The 23,670-nt window shown below is 35.8% G+C and overlaps 1 protein-coding gene across 1 annotated transcript in view; it reads left to right on the top strand.

Annotated features, from left to right (window-relative positions):
• Positions 1-22,705, top strand: part of ltn1 (listerin E3 ubiquitin protein ligase 1) — a 49,799-nt gene extending 27,094 nt beyond the window's left edge. The window contains exons 14-30 of the mRNA XM_007901159.2: positions 1,721-1,874; positions 3,435-3,585; positions 4,438-4,633; positions 6,551-6,704; positions 7,285-7,392; positions 7,702-7,844; positions 8,287-8,422; positions 9,296-9,440; positions 9,991-10,204; positions 13,524-13,761; positions 16,450-16,530; positions 17,736-17,922; positions 18,359-18,530; positions 19,560-19,780; positions 20,599-20,793; positions 21,389-21,556; positions 21,900-22,705. Of these exons, the coding sequence (XP_007899350.1) occupies positions 1,721-1,874; positions 3,435-3,585; positions 4,438-4,633; positions 6,551-6,704; positions 7,285-7,392; positions 7,702-7,844; positions 8,287-8,422; positions 9,296-9,440; positions 9,991-10,204; positions 13,524-13,761; positions 16,450-16,530; positions 17,736-17,922; positions 18,359-18,530; positions 19,560-19,780; positions 20,599-20,793; positions 21,389-21,556; positions 21,900-21,962 (2,726 nt within the window). The 3' untranslated portion in view covers positions 21,963-22,705. The remainder of the gene's footprint in view (positions 1-1,720; positions 1,875-3,434; positions 3,586-4,437; positions 4,634-6,550; positions 6,705-7,284; positions 7,393-7,701; positions 7,845-8,286; positions 8,423-9,295; positions 9,441-9,990; positions 10,205-13,523; positions 13,762-16,449; positions 16,531-17,735; positions 17,923-18,358; positions 18,531-19,559; positions 19,781-20,598; positions 20,794-21,388; positions 21,557-21,899) is intronic.
• Positions 22,706-23,670: the final 965 nt, after the last annotated feature.

The following is a 23,670-nucleotide window of genomic DNA, read 5'->3' as shown; positions in this document are numbered from 1 at the left end:
TCCTTTTAATTCATTTTGCAAGGTCACGAAAAGTTTGAATGAAGAAGGCACTTCAGCATGTTTGACGTCATCCTTCCAGAATCGCCATCCAACTGCCCTCCCATTACAGTATTAAGCCATTTCTTAAATGGCTGCATTCTCATATCTTATATTGTCCTTCCTGGTAATTTGTTCCAACTGTTGATAACAGCCTGTGTGTTTTTTTAAAAACTGCTTCCTGATGCCTGTCCTAAAATTGCCTCTCACAACCTGTGAACTCTTATCATGTTGCTTTAGATATTAGAAAGTGTTGATCCAGACTTGCTTTTATCTTTTTTTACTCTCTTAAGTACGTCTATAAGGCCCCTAGTGAGGCTGAAGAACACTACCTCATCCACTCATTCTTAACAGCGCATCCCTCTGTCAATGTGCTGAGCCTGCACATGTCATTTATGTACACTAAGTCTTAGTACTCCCATTTCAACCTCACTCTCCTTGTAACTACTCTGCTTCCTTTTAGCCAGTTACTAATCCATGAGCATGCCTTATCATTAAAACCCAGTGCAGTTTTTTTTAAAGCAATGTCTTATGTGGTTATTTATCAAAGTTCTAGACACATTGTCATGTGGCTTAAGTTGTGTTAAGGCCAACATGAATTTGGCCTGGCAAAATATATCTGTTGTGTGGCTGGAATGTATGAATTCTTATTCTTACATTATTCCACTTTGCTTCTGATCATTTACTTCTCCTATTATTGAAGTCATGCTTATGGACTGTAATTGACAGGTATGGCTGTCACCGTTGAATATGGAATGACATTGGCTTGTTTCTTGTCATTTGGAATCTCTCCAATGTTAATTGATTTTCTCACAAATCTTCTACTTTGTCTCTTTAAGAACCCTACTGTGTCCATCTTAGAGGATTTATTGTTCTTTCAGGTGCATTGAGAGCCTATCCAAAAGCTGTGTGTCTATAATGTCAGTTCTGTAGCTCATTCAGTGTGTATTGAATGTTTGAACAGGATAATGTTAGTGTTCTTTCTATTGAAAGATCTCTTAGCTGTAGCAATTTCATTAGGAACGTGCAGAAAAGAGAATTATAGGCCATCTGGCCAGGAATACAGTCTTCTGTTTGCTTTATTTTCAACTCCCTTTGGGTTTCTTAGAATTTTAACTTCCTTTTTTTACAGACTCAAGTGTGCAGTTATTATTCACTGATTTTCTGCTTCATAATGGTAGCTACTAGTGAAAAGACTACATCGCCTTTTACACTCAATGGATTTTCAATTTTATCAAAATATCAAGCATTTTTCCTGGTTTTAAGACCATTGTCGAACATTATTTTGTTTCAATTCCACTTTAAGGTTTTGATAGAATGATTCATCTGTACAGCTTATTAATAATGTTAACTGCCAAAATTGTACCCAGTTTAATTATACTTTTCATTTTAAAAAGTAAAAATGTGAATTAATGGCTTTCAAGAATAAGACATTGTATTTTAATATGTCATGTTAAATATTCATATAAATCCAGTAGATTTTGAAAGCATGTTGAACTACAAATTACAATCTTTATTAGTAATTAACCAATGAAAAGGTTGATAGATTATTCTGGAAGCTTCTTTGTTGGTTAACTACACAATTAAGGGTACATGTATGTGTTTGTCACTTGGTTAACATACTGAAAAAGAAAGTTGGGTTTTAGTTTTTATTTAAAAGATTATTCATTATTCGTTTTCCTAGATGTTGAACTACATAAACTACAGCAAACCTGGTTACTGGGATTAACATCATTGATCAGTCAACAAGGCGGATGTTTTAGAAGAGATGGTTTCTTTCATAACTCTGCATTGTGGGTGAAAAAACAAGTCCAAACATCAGAACTGGATATCAAGAGGTATCATTGATCATTCAATGCTTCCTTTAACTGCCTTTGTGTTAAAAAAATGTCTGTTCTAGTGCTGTAAGGATTCACCTCATAGATATTGGTTTCAACATACCTGTGTTTAAAACTACTGTTCAGTTACATGGCAAACTTGCTTTGGTGAAATATTGTAACACCGAATACTGGAGTTCTAACATTACAGTGAGTCATTATGGGTGAGAAAAAACTGTTTTGTATTCTGCGTTTGTGATGATTCCAATTATCATTCTCAAATTTGCAGCCAGAAGAACGAAACAAAGAAAGTGAATGAGTCCAGCTGTAGTGTGATGATAAGAATGTTGCCCCCAGTTAGTGGATTTTTCATTGCTTTCAACTATTTTATTTAAAACATTGTCAGGGATCAAAACTAAAATATCGTCACCATTTTGGAGGCTTCTACACTAATTAGAAGAATTGAATTTTAAATGTGATTTACATTGAGGCTTTTCAATTTGAATTATTATTATTAAAATAGTCAACATTCATTTATATATATTTATATATATTATAATTTATATATAATAATTTATATATTTATATATATTATATATATTATAATTTATATATATTATATGTAATAGTATAGTACTCAATTACACAGTTGTCAGATTAGGAGACTTGGCTTCAGATCCAAATCTCTATCATTTTTACAAGAAAGTGTCAAGTGAGTGGAGCATTGAGTGAAGGTGAGGTGTTAACCTTCAATAAGGGAGGGGTATGATTCCAGCACTTCTAAAGAAGAATCATATCATCCTCTGTGGAAGTAGGCCAGAATGTCAAAACTGCTCTGTTTAATTTCAGTAGAAGGCAATAAAGCTGGAGGAAGTGAAAGCAAATTTATTTTTCAAAAAAGTTAAAATACAATCCAAATATTTTTGTTAATAAAAGGAAGAAATCAGACCATGCGATATCAAATTTCAGTCATACAATATACATAAATAATTGTAATAATTTGTTATTGATGCCTTTGACAAATTACACTTGGTATACATGTACTGTACCATGAATTCATTGTTAATGGGCTGCACAATACCTGATTGTAATTTTCCACAAATGATTTATATTTGCAAAGTCCCAATAGGTGATGCTGTCATGTTGATGTGAATTGACAGGAATTTCAACTAATGTATTAAAAATCCTGACTAACCCAGCAGCTTTAAAGCAATGCAACTTAATGCTGTGCAGTCTGTTTTCGTCATGAAATACATTGAAATATTCTGTGAAACAAACAATGCTGAGGGAGATAGACTCATGTCTGTCACCTATGGGTTCTATTGATATTCAGAATTCACTCATGCTATGTATTATAGTGTGATGTTTTCGTTTTAATTTTTGTGAGATGTACTTGTATTCTCTTGCTGAGAAGTAACGTTGAAAAAACAATTGAATTTAAAAAGCTAAGCTAAGGTCAAAAACATGTGCTATTCTTGATGTAATTAATTTATTTTGGGGATTCTATTGTGTCATCAGACTTTTGCAAATGCAAATAATTATTGAAGCATTTAATTATAAAAAATATTTTTTTTTGTTAAGCCTTCAGATTCTTCTTTCGTGTGTTTGTGTTTTGCTCGATAATCTTCTCAAAGCCACCCAGTCTCCTGGTCATGTTCTACCAACTTTCCTGGAGTACATGGTACCGAATAAGTCGGAGTGGGAAAATCTGAGGCAAAAGCTTAATTCTCAAGTAAGAGATAAATATGCAGATTAATGTGCAAAATAATATGTACAATTTCACCTACTTAGCACCAATTCATTTTTTTAAATTTGGCTTACTATTAATTTCATCACTGGTTACAATTTGTTTACTCATTTCAGGAAATTAAACGGTCTGTGGATCAACCTGGTTCAGTTGGTAGCACTCTCACTCACCTCGGGTTGAGAGTTCAAGACCCAAGTTTTGAGCAGTCTTGCTGACACACCAGATTAGACATTAAACCAACACTTATTTTGGTAGAAGTTAAATCCAATTTCAAATTTTGTCATGGAATCTTTTAACATTCAACAGAACAGACAAGTGGGTGCTCTAACATCTTATCTAAAAGATGGCACCTCTAACAATGCAGCACTCCCTCATTGCTGCAATGGAATGTCAGCTGGACTACGAAGTAAAGTTCCACATAGGGCTTGAACATACTACACTTTTAGACCATACCGACTTAATTTTCTGCGTAAACACATTTTTAAATTAAACTTTCAACTGTAAAACTTAGTTTGATATTCTATAACTTGTATAGTTTGGGCTTTGTTAATTATTTGTTAATCAAATGTTTAAATATGTTAAGGTGCTTGACAGTAATTCTGTTTTGAAATAGTTTTGCTTGGTTCTTTATTTACACATAGTTTTCTACTTGTATATATCCTTTAGGATTGAAACCTACATTTTTATAAACAAAACTCTAAGAAGAGCTTGCCTTTCATGAATTAAAAAGAAAAAATGTTTGCTCTCTGAATGAAAAAGTTCTAAGTGTGTTTAAAGATCGATAAGAATATTTTTCCTGGTTAACAACTAAGTCTTCAGTGTATGCTTGGTTTGCAGTGGCTGAATAAGGTGCTTCTGAAAGGACAGATAAGTCTGAATCGGGATGCCTTGTGCACACGGATTGATAGCCATTCCTCTGAGAAGATACCAAATCACTTATGTGCTGCAGCTTTATTAACTCAAGTGGCACTGCGAATACAAGAGAACAATGTGTTTGAAGAAAAATATTTGCCTCTTGTGTGTACACCACAAAGTAAGTTATTTTGCACATAACATAAATATATAATACTATTCTGTTAGGAGATTGTTACAATTTGAACTATTTATTAGTGAAAATGCACGAGAAACATTTTTGATAAACAATAAATTTTTGATAAGGGGATGCTTCAGTGGGTTATTTTAAGTGCTAGTTAGTATTTGTGGGAGTAGTTTTGAAAAGATCAGCAAATTCTACTGAGGCCTGAGCTAAAACTGCAAACTCATTTAATTTAGGATCTATAACAATTTTTTTATGAATGTACTACCTTTGACCTATACAATTTTAAAATAAACTCTCTTGACTTTTATGTTGCACCCTTAGGGATACATCCTAACATTTTGTATGCTGTTATAACTACATTTGCCCACAACCTTAAACCCATCACCTCTTATCTTACTGTCATGATATATCAGAAAACTATTGTTAGGGTTTCTTTCTCCAGATTTAGCATTCTTCATACTATATTATGGTGTTCCTATATGATGCTCTCTGAGACCAAAGATCCTTTGAACATTTAGTTGTTTCTCATAAGTTATTTCTAACAGTAGGCATGAGTATCAGGGCTACCTCTAAAGGTTGGAAAGTCCTTAAGATGTGTCAACTAGACCTGCAATGCAGTATTGCAGGGTTTGCCTGACCAGACCACTGCACAGCTTTATATAAACCTCTGTGGTTAACACAATTGACTTGTCAATGTAGCTATGTTTGAAGCAATTTTTTGGACTTGGGTGAGCAACAGGTCAACTAATGCCTCTAATTTATTTTCTGTTTCTCACTTGGTATGTTTGTCTCATCTATTGAGTGTGCGTATCTCCTATTTTTATTTTTTTTATGCAGTACCTTGCATGTATCCATTAAATATCATTTGGTAGTGATCAGCCCAGGTTCATGCCTTGTCAGTGTCTTTTTGTAAGAACTTGGCTGCTTCCTCATGACGTTCAATATTTTCTTTTAAGTATTTATCACAGTTCCCTTTTAAATGCTTTAATAACTCTGCTTCAACAGCTATAATGTCAGATGGATTCCATTATAATATAGTGGTTTGTGTCAATAAAATCAGATAGGGCAGGCTAAAAAAAAGGGATACTGCACAGAGATTCCAGGTTGTTGATTCGGAGACTTGAAACCAATGGAGCCTGATGAGGATTGGGGTGTATGTAGTTTGGTGCAGATGAGAATACGGGTAGCAGACTTTTGGATTAGCTAAATGTTAGCTGGAATTAGAAGATACCAGTTAATAGGAAGACTAATGCTGCCAGTTGGAGTACAAATCCAAGGACTGGAGACAATTGAAACCTAAATTTTGAATAAAAAGGTAGAGTGTGAAGAAACATTTGTGACTTCAGAACCAAAGCACTTTTCAAATGCCGACTTTTATGCACGCGTTCTTAGTCTAGCATTTTTTTCAAGATTCTTCATGATATCTTCAGGGTTGAATGTTATCTTTAATTACCTTTGAATTGCTCACAAATTCACCATTGAGCATCCACTGCCTCCAACAGGAGATCATCAAGTAATGCATTCTCTCACAGTTCAGGTTACAGCCTCATCCCTCTGACAAGTTTTGGAAGATGCATCCTTGACAGATTTGGGAAACAACATAAAATCAGTAAATTTCCAGTCAAAGTATCAATATTCATGTAAAAGTCCTACTTATTTGTATGGGGTTAATAGATGTACGGATGACTGTAAGCAACTGCATGTGGTATCAATCATACTTTGAAACTGTATTTTACATTTCTCACATTTATCAGAGAAGGCATCAAAATTACTCAGTTCAGTGTTGTAAGAAGTAAAAACCACTAGAAATTCCCGATGTTACATTAAAACTTTTGTTTAACTAGAGTTGCGTGTCTTTAGTCAATGTTTTTTTCTCCAGCTAACATAATGTTTTGTTTTGGGGATTGACAGTTGCTGCAGAGATGATGTACTCCTTGCAGTGGTGTGAAGAAATGAAGGACTTCTGTCCTGTTTCTGAATACTGTGGACTGCTTCTTCAACTTAACATTACACATGATAGGCTAAGAAAAGCATGCAGTACATTGGATGAAACACTCTTCAACAGGTAAAAACAAATGCTTAAATGGAAAAAAAAATGTGCTTGGGTATTTCGCATTTTTGTTTTTGAGAGGTATAATGATTATTTTGGTGAACCTGGAGAACTTAATTTATAGTTTTCTTGAAAAATATTATTGTATAAAAGCTTCTAATAAACCATTATAGAAAGCTCTCTATGACTCTTACTTAATTGCAGTGGCATACAATGTACAATGCCAAAAACAATTCAGGGCCATGACTTGTATATGAATCTGACTGTACTGAAGGTTCCATTCTCAAAGTCATACGTCTTTGGGCTCACAGATCGCAGCATTAAATTAGCAGTTTATTCTGCATTTTAGTAAGGCTGCGATCCCCTTAACTGGCACCTCCAGTGTTTTGCGAACCAGAAAACTTCAGGACATCAGCATTGAGTGTCAGGGGTTGGTCCATGTCCACTATACCAGATAATTTATGTTTGATACTTAAAAAATCTTTTTAGACCACAAATTTTACCACAATCCCCCTAATAAACATTTGATTTATGAATGAATTCAGAAAGCTAGACATGTACATGAGTAAAAGGAGATTGTCTTTTTTGCAAATAGATCACTGGAAAGTGGTTTGCTGTGGGCTTTAGCTACTTCTCAGTTTATCTCCAAAATCAAGGTGGACGGTGATTATGATTTGAAACGATTGTATGGCACAGTTGAAAGGTAAGACCTTTATTCTATAGATTCTGAGCCCTATGAACTATCACTTTATAATCCTGTTGTCAGAAAGAAAACAAAATATAGTAGACTAATGGTGCCAAACTTGTCTTTGGAACCCTGTTACCCTGTTAATTGTAGGCGTTTTTTTAAAACGTTTTTGAAAAAAAAGTAGCATTTGAAATGTTTGTGTAGCTTCACTGAACAAGTGAAGGTTTTGATCCAACTTTTCTTTTATCTGAAAAATCTGTTGTAGTTTTATTGTTTTCTCTCTTCAGATCACCTTGTTAAATAATTTGAATTTATATTTTTCAGATTTTTCCCTTTGACTGAAGCCAATCTGCATACTATTCAGAGTATTGCTCCATTTATTCTCCAAGAAGATAAGGAGCTTCTTGTGGTCCAGTCTGCTGCAAAGCTTTCTACAAGCAAGGGTACAGATATCACCAGTATTGATGGCAAGTATTTTAAGTTTTCAAAGTCACAATGCCCTTCTTTAAAGAATGACTCCACAATCAGGAATCCTTTCATCACTTCCACATTCATTTTTGTTTTGAAGACTCATAATTCATATTTCACAGATTTATTAATTCATGGAAAACGATTCCTTAAGATGGTTGCGTTTTAAAATTAAGCAACAAATAATTTCTTTATGCCTTTGATCATCTCTAAATTCTCCCACTTTGTATTCATGGTGCAAGACTCCACTTCTGAGTTGCTTTGAGATGTTCTTTTACCTGATGTGCTACATAAATTCAATTTGCATTTTTCAAAGTGATTTTGAAGAATGTATGTTACTAATTGTGTTTTTTAGTTATGAGTATCTAACTGCAACTTGAAATTGATTTGAAATTTATTTTATTTATTTAACTAAGTTATCCTATTTATGTTGTGTAACAGGAGGATTTGGGTGCCTTGCTGTTCTCAATAGCTGCCTACAGAAAGGAGCCAATATGGATGAGCAGTTGTTCGTAGATGTGCTAAGCACAATGATGAATTGGAGAAATAATGAAGAGGAAATATTCTTCTTTGACGGGTACCCTTGTTATATTTGTAAACTTTGAAAGTTGTATCACTCTCCGTCCCTTCATACTTTTAGAGTTGGAAACGCTAATGTATTACTTGAAAAAGAAGATTTATAGCATCTCTGGCTCAAAACAAAATAGCTTTTCAATTGTACATGTTTTAAATCAGATCATGCTATTTTTGAAATAAAATGGCAATGTCAAAAGATTGTATTGTTTCATTGTAGTTGCAAGTGATGGAGGAGATTCTGGCTCTGAAATGATATGACTGCAATTTGAGCATACAGGAACCTGAAATATTTATGGCAAATTAAAGCATGTTAGAAGGTGAAATTTATAACCACACTTAAAAACTCGAAGAATTAATTATAGTGTACTTTTTTAAAAAAATTCAGAAGTTTCATTTCTGGTGGACTTCAACCCATACTATCTGAGTGTTTTAAAGAATTTGAATTTGCCCCAGTCCCGTAAAAATCATTCTGTTAACCCAAATAAGTTTACCTCAGTAATTCGCATAATTTAGGCTCTGAGTCCCAACATTGTTCACATATGGAAGAAAATTGGGTGTCAATCTTAAATAGCTAATTGGGAATGACTAACTGATGTACAAATGCAATTGCTCTTAAATGTAATACAGGTCAGAAAAAGTTTTGCCTAGTTTTGACCCAGGGCTCAAATGTTTTTATATAATGTGTATAATTGAGACATTGTGTATTTCATTCTTTGAGTGGACTGACGAGAATAATTCTTACAGTCTCTTTCAGGAATAAAGGTGCTACATGTTATTCACTAATTTAAAAATACGTTTTCACTTGCGTTTTAGATCATACTTTCAGCAGAGATTTTTTTGCAAATTTTTTAACATCTCTATTGTTTCTCTCCAGCACCTTGGAAAATCCCAAACCTAATCTGCTTGGTATCAACGTGGAAATTCTACGCTTCTTGCGACTGTTGATCAAGTATTTACCATCTTCAGTAACAGCTGAGCAATGGGACTTTGTTATGTGCTCTATGTTAACCTGGTTACAGGTGAGTTCTAAGAATAAAGCAACTAAATAAAGTAAATTGGTTCTAAGTACAAGAGAAGGTGTTGAGCACACCCAGTTTCAGTTTCTGATATGAATGCAATGATGATGCTTAATGATGCAGATTATCACAGAAATAGAAAATCTGATATTTTTAATTACTGCTAAGCATTGATGATGATGTAGCCTGCTGTGAAGACAGGCAAAATTATTTCTCCAGCCCTATTTTTCTCCATCTTAGGTTTCCTTAGAGATTGGGTCAGGCTAGTCACAAATCAGTTGGTTGGCTGGCTGGTAAATCATGCGTCAGTCTTGCATGATAGAAACTCCCCATGTTCTCTAGTAATTAAACCATTCTGTATTAGAACTTGCAGCAGCATTAGTCTGTTTTTACTTGTGTTCAGTTACCCTTTAAGTCCGTGCAAAGTACTGTATTAAACTGGACTCTTGGTGAACTCTCCTCTTTACAGAATAACTTATTTGTGCATGCAAGGCAATCAGAATGATAGAATATACTGTTCCATAGTAATGTGAATTTTTTTTCTCTGTTACAGACCGTTTGTGAAACAGTTACGCTTGAATCTTCCCCCCTGATGCTGCTTTTTGCTTGCCAAAGTTGTGGCATGCTATCTGACCTTAGCAACATGTTTCAGACCCTAACACCAGAAATAAGTAAGAATGTTCCGAGTTTTCTTCCCAGTGAATGGAGTGATTTTTTTGTAGAGGAAGCCTACAGTCAGCTGTTGCCACAGCTAATAAAAATCCTAGGTAATGACATTCATATGAATCAAGTGTGAAAGATATAACTTCTGTTTCTCAACTTCTTCGTCAAAGAATATTAATTCAAATCAAGTCTAGTTGTTGGAAGGATGATTTCTTATTGTTCATCTTGCACATACTGTCGAAATAAGCCCAGGTTTTCAGAAGGGCAAATTGCCATGAATTTATTCCCTTTCAAATGTTCTTGAAATCAATATGTTACAAGAACATCTGTGTAATTGGTTAACATGGTTTCTTCTTCATTCTCAATAATTTGATTACATTACTTACTGCATTTATGCATTTACTATGTTTTCTAATTGGAAATAAGTACCTTAATTCCTTCTCAATGGATTTGTTACATTTTAAATCTATCCTCCTGGTGGTGGGGGTGGAAGAGGTAAGCGAGGTCTCTTTGGAGCTGAACTGGCTCCAAGATGACATGCCTGGCAATGGAATGTCGGAATCAAACCAGCCCTCTGTGGTGGTCTCGGTAGTCGGTTCCTGAGTCAGACTGGTCCGCAGTATTCCAGGGCACTGCTGTGTAGTTTTAGCTGGTTAGATTCCAGCAGTACACCAACGCACACACACTCTGGGGTCCCCAAGCCTTGGCTCTTGCCAACCTGCGCCTAATACTTTCCGGAATTAGGTAAGCAGGATGCCTCCCTCCAGGAAGAGAGTGCTCATTCCATTCCAACAATCTATCTCTGAGATTTTCATGTGTACGTGGGATACATGGAAATCTCAGGTTGATTTGGTTATTCCTAAGCATGGTGATGGGTTTCTGCATTTGTCAGACACCCGGCTGACCAACAAAAAAAATTACATTTTAAATCTTGTTTGTATCTCCCTTTATGGCTGTCTTCTGTGCACGTCTAAGCATCTTTAGTGTTGTTTAATCAGATAAAGTTGGTTACACTGAGCGATCGAATATAGTGGGGAGTGAGCGAATGAGAAATTTTGATTCATGGAATCAGTGGAGGGCCAGTGTTACCCAGAATGGATGGCCAAACTTGATGGTATTATTAAAATATTTCTTTAGTCGGACAAGCTGGGTCATTGGATTGGAAAATTGACTCAGTTCTGAGCAAATGAGCAGTGTCCAGATGTTTCATCAGAGAATTGAATGGTGAATTGCTCCTGGCCTTTCTCACTCAACAACCAGTGATCAGTTACAGAAAGATACTGGCAGAAGATTGCTTATCCAGTCCATTGGTTAGGAAATACTGTGTTGGATAGGGGAAGATCAGAAAATAGGTGTTAAATCTCTCTTTTGGTTGTACAAACTGCCTTGCATATTTTATTGCTACAAATTTCTTGCAGTATTCAGTGAAAACTGATTCCTTTTGAATGAGAACAAAGACAAAACAAAGGATATCTCCAAGCCTGGCTTCTGACAATGGGTCAGAGAGCTTGAATTATTCTCCTTAGGCAATAAAAGAAAAATTAAGTGGAGATGATTGAAGTTTAGTTTTTTTTAATAAAACGATAATATAGGAGCTTTATTCTTTGCACTGAATCTGAAATGAAGCCAAGGGGGCTATAATTTTAACATTAAGAAACCGCTAATGAGGAGTTGGGAAAGTATTTTTTTGAATTAAATTGCCAATTAACGCTGTGAAGACTGAATTCTGTAGACTTAATTGGAAAAAAAAGCTGGAGAGGATTTTGAAATTAAGGTGTATGACCTTGGATGTAGCTCAAGGTTATAATTACTTAGACCAATGTTCTCTATATTCCATTTATAAGCTGATTTATTCAAACTTTACTTTTTTTGTTGTTCCTAGAGGATCGTTCTGCAAAGAAACCCCTAAGATCAATCAATCAAAAAAATGCATAATATTAATCCATGCCTACTTTTCCACCAATCAAATTTATCCTCTTTCCTCCTATTACAATGTTGTGCTCACTCACAGAGGTTAAACTGATAACATGCCCTATTTTATGGGAGCTGCATTTAAACAATTGTGCAAAATACCATTCACAAACAACAGAAAATAGGTTAATTTATCTATAAATTCTTACAGGTATGTTTTTACAGTTCTTTGTAAATACCAAAGGTACAAAGACTCAGATTTATGTAAGAATGCAGCACTTTAAAGCAGTAGACATATTCAGTACAGCCCTGAAGCAACTGGTGTATTGTTCCATTTTAAACCAAACCCTGTTTTAAAAACTTATCCCGTGTTTTATTTCCTGGGTTGTACTCTGATATTCTGCCTAAACTCCTTGGGTAATGTGGGAACTCAATATATTGCGATTTATGGGCTCAATCCTGCATCCCACTTCTTGGGCCATTATAGTTTGTGGGAGTACCTGGTACACTGTGCTGTCTGCCAAATTCGTGCATTATCCTTTTTTCATTTTGATGAGCTTGGTTCTCTTATTACAGAGACTTGATTTTTTTTTCTTCTAACCATTGAACAACAATACCAACTTGGATTTATATAGTGCCCTCCTAAATTAATAACAACTAAATTAATTAATTCTATATATATGATAAAGTTTGAGATATAAAAAGAAATTTGTATATAATTAACTGTTTGATTTCTTTCCCAAATCCTCATACAAGCATTTGTAACATCTGGGCTTGACTATGCAAACACCCTACTTGCTGGCCTCCCCAACTCCTCCCTTCAAAGGTTGCAGATCGTCCAGAACTCTGCAGCCCATGTCCTCTCCTGAACCAGGCTCCGTGACCCTATCACCCCCATCCTCGCTCGACTCCACTGGCTTCCCATCACACAGAGGATAAAGTTCAAGATCCTGTTCCTCACCTTCAAAGCCCTCTATGGTCTTGCTCTCCACTACCTCTGTGACCTCCTAACCCCTTATCATCCTGCTCGCTCCCTCCACTCAGCAGGCTCTGGCCTGCTTCACGTCCCCTGCCTTGCCTGCCCCACTCTGCCCCCACCCTCTGGAACTCCATCCCGCAGTCCCACCGCATCGCTCCCTCCCTTGCCTCCTTCAAGACCCATCTCAAGACGCTCCTGTTCAACCTGCTTTCGGTCACCCTCCTTCCACCCCCCTGCCTTCCACCCTCCCCAATCCTGACCCCCAGTTCGGGTCCAAATCACTGACTGTCCAGCACTTTGGGAAGTCCTCCCAACCTGAAAGGCGCTATACAAATGTAATTTTGTTGTTGTTCCTGTTCCCTGAGGTCCACCTACCTTTGCTTAAAAGTATTTCCTTATTTGACAACAAATTGAAGATTTTTTTAATATAGTCTAACCTGCTTGGATTTTCAGATGTATTGTGCATTTAACCTGATGCATACTAAGTCAGCTTCACTTTTACAGTAGATCTGACTTTTGTTTTAACCTTGCAGATCAGTGCAAAGGAACTCTTCTCTTCCCCACCTCGACATACCTACTGACTGCTTTTGGTGAAGCTGCTGCGGTTACTCCGTTGAAACAATTGATTAATCACAGTTTACCAGCTAAACTTATTGCTGGTCAGAGTACAAATCTCCCCGATAAACTTCAGACACTTCTTAACACGTTTGCTCCATTACTTCTCTTTCTGGCTCGACCTGTACAAATTACAGTTTACCATCTACTACACAAGTAAGTAAAGCAATGAAGTATTAATAATAGCTTAATATTTTTTCCTGTTTTTCCTGTATTTGTCATTTGAAAGTGAATTTCAGTAACTGCATTCCAGAAATGGTAACAGCGAAAGGCTAATTCTGTTCTAATTGAATTTTTTGTTGCGCTGATTACATTATTTTTACTGGTATCCGAAGGCTTAGTGATTGGTTCAATTGCTCAACAAAATAAAACTCAGTAAGTTCCCACTTTATTCCTGGTCTATACTGAGATACATATATATCTATATATATATGTATATATATTATATATCTATATATATCTATTATATATATATAATATGAAAAGATAACTCAGTCTTGTTGGCATTCGGGGCTCCACAATTGGCTTCAAACCCTCTGCTTACAGGGAATATTGGCCAAGGTTCCCATTTATGTGTGCTCTCCAGATCCCCTGCTTGGAAGTCCGCATATCAAAACTTACAGTCGAGGTTCGAACATGAAGAATATTCGGGAAACTACTGGCAACTGGTGCTCAGGAAACAATACCCTAGTAGATGTAAAAGGGAAGCCAAACAATCGCAGGAATGGAGGAGCGCCTCCTGACAAGAAAATAAGCTAGAAATTTGCATGTTTTCCAGTACAAAAGAGCATTTCACAATCTTTGACCTACTGCCATATCTTTATCTTCCCTGGGCCCAGTTTTGAATCATTGTCTTTCACTTCAGCGCATTCCGAGCTGCTGGGAAGTGGGCAGGAGTGGTGCAGTTTGGATGCTGTATTGTAATAATTCCCTCCTGCTGAGAAAGAAACTTGCCTTCATTCAGGAACTATCCCAAAAAGTCGAGTTAAAATTGGAATTCTACATGTAGAGTTTGGCCAATCTTCCACAGTACCATTTATTGGACTTTTGTCTTACACTGTTGAGTAATTTAAATAGTTGATTTGAGTACAGAACTGTACTTTGTTTAGGTTCTGCCCAATTGGTGGCACTGCTGAATAATTTTGAAATACCTTTTCCCAGTTATAGTGCAAAGTAGATCAAGTACACAGTAAAATTATAGTATTACACTGATATTAGCATTTAATGCTCAAATGTGAAGAAATCTTAAGTTTCTAATGTTATTTTAGTTCAAAAGTCTGATCCACATATTGAAGGTATGATCCTTTGGATTCTCCACCAGATTAATTGTTCATTATTTCATTACTGTTCGTGGAATATTGCTGGCAAAAATTAAGTTATGGGGTTACATGCACAACTATTACTAAATTTAAAAGTAACTTATTGTTTGAAGCTCTTCAGACATAATAAGTAGTTTTATAAAATAATAAATATAACCCTTACATTTGGCATAATGCCTTTTTATGACCTGAGGATGTCTCGAAAGAGCTTCAAACAATATACTGCAGAGTCACTGCATTTTGTAGGCAAGTACTATCACTGTTTTGCAGTTATCTGAAGACCAGATTTGAGACTCAAAAATATTCTAGTTCAATTTGTACAACTTTTGATTTAATTACTTACAGTGAAGCTGTTTGAGAAGGCTAAGTCTAATGCAGCAGGTGCAGATGTGTAAAATCTATGGTGCACATCTCCAGTCAAATTAACTGCAGAGTAGCTAAATTAAGGAGGTTGCATTTCAGGTTGAAAATTCCTAACATTCAAAGCTGATGCTTGGCTGTGAAATTACCTTCAAAGTATAACTGCAGATGATCTGTGCTTAACCCAGTGTGGTTAAAAATAGTCCGGCAATACAAACATTATTAAATAAATATTAAATACTGCATGTATAAATTATTTTGGGTACTAAGTTGTGAGTGTGACAGAGCAAAAGCTGCCCTAATTCAGCACTAAATTGGCCATCTCCCTCAAGGATAGACCAGATGGCTGATGTAGGAAGTAGAAAATTCACTGTGAAGTTGAGACGAGATGCATTGTTCAGGCAGATTACACAGAGCTTTGGTTTGCACTTTACTGTTGCTGTATTTGATTTTGGCATGCTTGATGGTTGGTATTGGAGGTCCATACGTGTTCTATTTCCAAGCAACATCCTTCACTTTATTTCTATTCTTTTACTAAATTAATAATAATAATAATAATCCTTGCATTTGATATAGCGCTTTTCACGTCGGAAGGACGTCCCAAAGCGCTTCACAGAACACACTGTAAAGTGAATTGACTGTATATTTATGGGCGAACGCAGCAGCCAATTGCGCACAGCAATGTCCCACAAACTGTCGTAGATTGAAAATGACCAATTTATTATTGTTTTTGGTTTTGGAGGGATTATTATTAGACGTGTGGACTAAGGATACTTGCCCAAGGTTTCGCCCTGCCTGGAATTGAACTCAGGTCTCTCGCTTGCAAAGCGAGTGCTCTAACCACTGAGCTACAGGACTCCACGTTTTTTTGCTGAAATAGATCCCTTTTCATATAATTTTTGGACTTTTCTGAATGATGTTATAGGAAACCAGCTCTATATTCCTTACAAATTACTATTTTTTTCCAGTCACTGCCCCTTATTATTTTTCTTTTATTAATAAATAATCATGCCTACAGTCACTAAACTTCACAAAAAATTCCTTAGCCCTTTGAGAGGTTTAAACAATTTAAGGTGCTATGTCAAATGTAAGCATTATTACTGTTGTAAACTGAAATAATCTTTGAATTTTTTTTATCTAATGTGCTTCTTTTAAAAATGAACAGGTTAATGCCAGAGCTGCCAGTGTTCGACAACGAGCAACTAAAATCTTGTGAAGACAATGGGAATGATGAGGAGCATGCTTTGTGAGTAATTCTTGCACTCATTCATCTTTTTAATCTTGATGCATATAACAACAACAAAATTACATCTATAGTCTTCTACCAGTAGGTAAAGATAGACAAATTTGCATTAACTGGTGCTTGGTTTTCATGAGTATGGTGACTGTTCTTGTTCTGGTACTCTATGCAGCAAGGGTCTCCTTATTATTTAAAGGCAGCAGTATAAACACATAAAGATCTATTTGCAATGCACTGCTTCAGTACTCAGACAAAATCTCAGCATTAACGTTGCATGTATTCTGTTGCCCTTGAGCACAATTGATATTGTATAGAAATGTGCTCATGAAGGATTTGAATTATTTGTCAAACTTAGATAAAATGTGGACAGCAATGCACCATTAACATTTTTCTCTTCAAAGTTCATTATCCTACACTTTACTTGCTTTCTATCCTGATCTAGTTAGCTAAAACTTCCTCATTGGGCATCATTTGCTTTAGGTTCTTGGGACCACCAGTTGCCCTTCAATTCACACTCATCTATCTCCCAATTTTTCAAAGCCGTAATATTTTAAATGCCTCTATCAAGTCCTGCCACCACCCTCTGCCTTCTCTGAAGAGAGAAAGTCTTAAGGTAGCTTTTTCTCATAACTCTGCTCCTAGGTTCTGAAATTAATCCAGTATCCTTAATTTAACAATGAAATATCNTTTTTTGAAATAGGGAGACTGAAACTGCACATTGTTCTTATTGTGGTCTTGTCAAGCCCACCTACAATTTTAAAATGACATATTGATTCTACATTACTCATTTATATCACATTGTTTGATTTCCTAACTTCCTGGGAACACAACTGCTTTATTGACCCATCTACCAACTTCAAGATTCGTGGTCTGATAAATCAATTACATTTCGATTAAGCACACGTTCCACAATACCAAATGCGGATTGCTGCACATGCCCCCACTATGATTGAATATTTGACCAACCTCAATGTTGAGGCTCACGTGAGTAATGCCTGCTTGAGGAAGGTATCATCAGGACTCTTGTGAATCTTACATTAGCAAGCAAGCAGTAAAAGCCTCCTTTAAGACAGGATGAAAAATGATGAAGAACATTGGCAGAGGAAACAAAGAATCTATAAGGCTTAAAACCAGTATAATACAGTGACATTTTCTAAGCTTGTTTAAGTAATGGTAATGCTATTTTCTTTTAATATGTGTTTCTGTTTCAGATCTCCACCTGCAGCACTTATGACAGTGATTGGTGCTCAAGAAGAAGATTTGGAAAATATTTTCAGTAATGTACCAGTTGGAGAGTACACAGTAATTGAGCCGCTAAGTGAAGCTTACTACTGTGTTCTGGGCTATCTGCTCGCATGGAAGCTCATTCTTGTTTTTTTCAAAGCATCGCAATCAGAAGTACGTACAGTATGTGCAAATTACAGGATATGGCTTGCAGTATTTTTGTAAATCATTCCCAGAACTATTAAAAAAAAAATCTGTTTCATTCTAAAAATCCAATGGCTAAAGTGTTTGGATTGTTTTGATTTCATACTTAATCTAAATCTAAATTTTTAGCAATTTTTGTTGGTTTTAATTTATATTTCTTCAACATTGTGGGTAGGTTACAAAACTCAATATTTAAAAAACATTGAACAGAATAAATTTTGTGAATATATCCAAGCCACATACTTCAGTACACTATAATAGGAAACTAGCTTTATATGCAAAATGTTAAGACTTGAAAATCATTGTTGCTTTTTTTTTAATAAGGTAAGATAATAGGATTTTTTAAAAAAAGTTGAGCTGTGGAATTTTACTAGGTTCGCTTTTATTTTTCTCCGGTGTTATCCAGCTGCGGGTTCAATATGCAACATATCTCCGTAAAAGTAAATCCTTGCACAAGTTACTGCAGCATCTCTTCAGGCTAATGCCAGAAAATCCAACAATTCCAGGGCAGGTTTCTGATTCTAGCAGTAAAGGAACCAAGACGCTATTCACGGAGCATCATACCATCCTTTTACAAGGTATAAGTAATAATAGTAATCCTTGCATTTGATATAGCGCCTTGTCACATCTTCGATATGTCTCAAAGCGCTTCACAAATATACTGTAAAGTGATTTGATGAATTGACTGTACATTTTGTGAGTGAAACAAGATGAGGATAGATACTGGTAACTCATCCTTCATTTTCATTCATTTTTAAACTTAAATTACCTCCTCCTTTGACTGAAAACATGTTAATAAAATTAAGATTTTCCTAAAAACTGTATTAGGAAATGTATTAAAACTTATTTAAATTACTGTTATTGAACACTAAGATGGTTAATCTGTACAAGAATGGAGTACATTTGGTGTGAAAAAATGTTTGAATAATATTTGGACAGTAATGTGACAGTGTATTATTTTTCATTACAATTGTACTCTTCTGTCACTGGAGGAGGCGCATATTTTATGTTAGGAAAATGAAACTGCCCGTCATGCAAAATAAACCCACATATGAGTCATACTAACCATAACTGTAGTCGTTGGTGGTAAAATAAAAGTACGAACTCCACTGATACAGTTCACCATTGAACAAAAATGGAGGACTCTTACGTTAACAATTGAAAGATACTGTAGGCTGACTGTAACATCATCAAGCACTTTTGCTTTGCTCTTGATGGTTTGTCATCGGAATTCCTTTATTAATCTTGGAACCAAGAAACATGGTTTCACCAATGCATTTTTGGATAGTTTATCCGATCAGTCTGCCCAGAACCTCCAACTCTGAAATCACAGGAATGTTGTTGCGTTAAAATCAAACCTGTATTGCTTTACATTATATGACCAGAGTGCTATGAAATAAAAATATGTAATTTGTATATTCTCTATAATATTTATGCAAATTTTAAATATTCAGAAATACACTTTGCAGAAATATAAAAACAGCATGCTAATTAGGAAAGTTGGAAACATCTTTTAATGATCAGAAAGATTGTACTTAACTTTGATTCTTAAAACTATTTTTATAAATATGTCCATGTATTTCTTGTTTTTGCTTTCCTTTTCCCAGAGACTGAGAACTTACACACAGAACTTCCACAGCTAGCATGTTCTGTGTACTACAGTGTATTGGAAGATTTGCCAGCCACTGTTCGGCTTTGGTGGAACAGCCAAGACAAACGTATTTCAAGCACTGTAGATAGATACACCAGCAGATACGTCAGTCATGTTCTTTCTTCACAGGAAATAGCTGCTGTGCAAACCAGTACACAAACATTCACAAGCATGATGGTTAGTGCTGATTTTTAATATATTCAGAAATGTACTCTTTTCTCTCACTTTCACCCCAGCACTCCAGTCTATAAAATCTTTATTTATGGATCTGTGGAATTAGTTATTTTACAAGCATGCTCTTCTAGATGTATGTCCCCTGAGAGCACAGTGAACAACTTGATATTTCACAAGAGAACACAAGATGTCCACTTCCTACAATAAATCAAGGTTTCAACTAATTATATGGAATCTTTACTCTCCAGTAATGAAACCATTTTTGGTTTCAGTCAAGAGAATTATTTCAGTAAATACTTAATTCTAATTTGGTAACCATAATTAAAGTAAGAGCAGCAGATAATATTGATTGCACATGTAATGCATCTGTAATTTTAACATTTTAAAAAATATAAACTGGATTGCTCTGTTGGAAACCTGCATTAATGAGACATGACTCAACTTTATTGCTAGCACCAGATGCCATGGTTGCTGACCTTTTCAGAAATTACCACTTCATAGAAATGTTATCTTTCCTACTATTAGTAACACAAGTTTGAGAAAATTGAGTTATTACTTGAAAGTACTAGGAATCCACCATCTATTGATGATATTTTGCTTATAAACCCAACACTGAATCTCTGCAGATTTATCATGAGAACATACTCTAGTGACCTGTCACTGCTCACAAGATAGGTGCATCTATGCTTTGGGATTTCTATCTATTGTGATATTAAGATCAGTTGTATGTCGGAAAGAATCATTTACAGTTTTGCAGGAATTGCATGTTCTGTCAGATTGTTAAAAAATGAGTTGCTTATCTTTTCCTGTTTTTCCATCAGGTGAAAGCCCGTCCTGCAGCCCGAGAGGTACTTGCTACCTACTCTGTAGATGATATATTCATTGAACTTGTTATACAGTTGCCAACAAACTATCCTCTTGGGTCAATTACTGTAGAAAGTGGGAAGCGAGTTGGTGTTGCTGTTCAACAATGGCGCAACTGGATGTTACAACTGAACACGTTTCTTAATCTTCAGGTAGCTCAATGTGTTACTCAACAATTACCCATGAGATACTTACATCATCTAATTATTATACTATTTTAAGGAGCCAAGTGTCAGTACTTAAAGATATTATGTAAATGGTTTCACTTAGGGCAAACTAAGTTCAAAGAGTTTCTTTACTGCTTTTCATGTAATGTTTTTTGTCTGTTGATATGTTTTAGCAAATTTGCATGAGGAGTGAATATTGATAAAACAATCAGGAAAACTTTCCCCATTTTTGTGGTGGGGGGTTATTCTATCTGAATCACAAGGATCTAAATTATTGACTCAATAACCTGGGATTAAATAATCAATTTATTTTTGATATAAAATTAATTTAATTATAAAGAATTGACCATCAGGCGATTTAAAGTTTCCTAAAATCATTTAACATTTTACTGTATATAGATGGACACCAGTCAGTATACTTGATTTTTGTTTTTAAAATTAAATAAACAGTAAAATTGAAATTCTAGCATTTTATATAAATAAAATGCTAGAACTTAGATTTTGATACAAATGGAAATTATGTTTTTTAGAATATTTATAGCACAATAGTGGATCTATAACATTTAATTTTTCCTTTCAGAATGGAAGCATCATGGAAGGCCTCACATTATGGAAAAGTAATGTGGACAAACGGTTTGAAGGCATTGAGGAATGCATGATCTGTTTTTCAGTAATTCACGGTTCTAATTGTTCACTTCCAAAAAAGGCTTGCAGAACATGTAAGAAAAAATTCCATTCAGCCTGCTTGGTAAGTACTTTTAGTGTGAAAAATGGCTCTAAATTTCTACAATTGTCCATTAGTCCATTTATCCAGTCAGTTTTGACAGGGCATTTGACCGGAGGACATTGCACCAAAAACATGTATGTGTAACATAACACATACACACTCATTATTACTCCCTTGAATTTAAATAAAGGAGAGTTTCAATTGTACATAGACAAATAATGATATAAACTTAGTAGAAACCAAGTGTAAGTTCTATTAGTATTTATACCATTTCTAACAGTTTTTTTTCTATTTCTAACTATCTTTCTCTAATGGTAATAAACTCTAATCTATGGCTAATATTTGTTTATTTATATATCTACAGTACAGATGGTTTACATCCAGCAACAAGTCCACCTGTCCACTATGTCGAGAAACATTCTTTTGAGATCATTTTACCACGGCCTCTAGTGGAGCCCAAGAGGACTGATAAGTGAATCAGACCAAAGAATTTGGAAATAAAAATCAGAAACTGTCAATGATTGAACACAACAAAAGGAATGGAAAGCTTGTATGAAACACCTCCATCCAAACTGTGACCTCAGTTAGAAAAAGTATCCATATCTTGACATTTTATAAAAGGCAAATTCACTTTTCCACAATTAAACTGCAAATGAAAAATTATGTTGTGCCATATTTGATAAAATGATCCATTTTATTTTTCCTTTGTTTTGGGAATAAAATTTGTTTTCCCCAATACTTGTTCTCTGTGCTCCAATTGTGCTGATTCTCTCTTGAGCCTCCCCCGATGAGTTATGAATGAATCACTAGGTGATCCTTGAGGGATGGTCTGGGAAGACCCTGGTCATTTTCCTTCCCGTCAAATATGAGGCATCTGGCTTCCACCTAGCATCTCCCCATGATAATATGGCTGATATCAGAAATGCAACATATCAAACATACCTAACGCAGTGTTTAAAAATATAATTCTTTGTAATAAATATTGATCTCATTAAATGATAAAATTGTAATCCAGAAATATTATACTGTTCAGATTTGTTGCAAGAAATGACTACTCAAGACAATTAGGTTTTCATCTGCTTGGTTTAGGGCAAAATACAAACTTGTCCTTCAATACAATCTGTTGCCACTTTTACAATGGTGTCCATATTATTAAATTTTTAAAAACTATTTTGTAAACACGAATATTTATTTATGTGAATTCCCTGCTTCCCAACTAACTCTCTGCTTGTCAGCCTTCCCAACTCTTCCCTCCACAAGATGCAGATCCTTCAGAACTCTGCAGCTAGTGTCCTCTCCCGCACCAGGCTCTATAAACTCACAACCCCGGCTCCTCTGCATCTCCCAGAGTTCAAAATCCTTGTCCTCGCCTTCAAAGCCCTCCATGGCCTTGCTACCCCCTATCTCTGGGCTCTGCTAATTCCATATCGCCCTCTCCACTCAGGACTCCAATCTGCTCCATGTCCCCCACATGGCCCGCCACCACTTCGGCGGTCAGACCTTCAGCCTCTCAGCCCCCACCGTACAGAACTCCACCCCACAGTCCATTTGCCTTGCGCCCCCTCGCTTGCCTCCTTGAAGGCCCATATGAAAATCATCCTCTTCGATCGAGTATTCGGTCACTCCGCTAACTCCGCTAACTCTGCCCTCCACCTTCCCTGATCCCAACCTCCAGTGCGGGTCCAAATACTTGGGACGTTCTCCCGATTTGAAGGCACTTTACGAATATAATTTGTTGCTGCTGAATGCATGGATAATCCAGTTCAGAATTAATATTTAATTTTGATTATAGTTATACAGTTGGACTGCTACTTTTCAACATTTTCTTAGTTTTCTCCACCCCCCCCATCCCATCCCCCCAATTGCACATCAATCTCTTCATGGATATCCCTGGATAGTGAATGGTGTGTCTGTGTTGCTCTGTCTCAGTGCTGATCAGTGTCTGTGTCTCAGTGATCAGTGTCTGTGTCTCTGTGATCAGTGTCTGTGTCTCTGTGATCAGTGTCTGTGTCGGTGTCTCTGTGATCAGTGTCTGTGTCTCTGTGATCAGTGTCTGTGTCGGTGTCTCAGTGTCTGTGTCGGTGTCTCTGTGATCTGTGTCGGTGTCTCTGTGATCAGTGTCTGTGTCGGTGTCT

Source organism: Callorhinchus milii, unplaced genomic scaffold, assembly GCF_018977255.1.
Source record: "Callorhinchus milii isolate IMCB2004 unplaced genomic scaffold, IMCB_Cmil_1.0 Scaffold4, whole genome shotgun sequence".
In the NCBI taxonomy this organism is placed as follows: Eukaryota; Metazoa; Chordata; class Chondrichthyes; order Chimaeriformes; family Callorhinchidae; genus Callorhinchus; species Callorhinchus milii.
The sequence above is the reverse complement of the archived record's forward strand: the minus strand, read 5'-3'. Positions and strand labels throughout refer to the sequence as shown.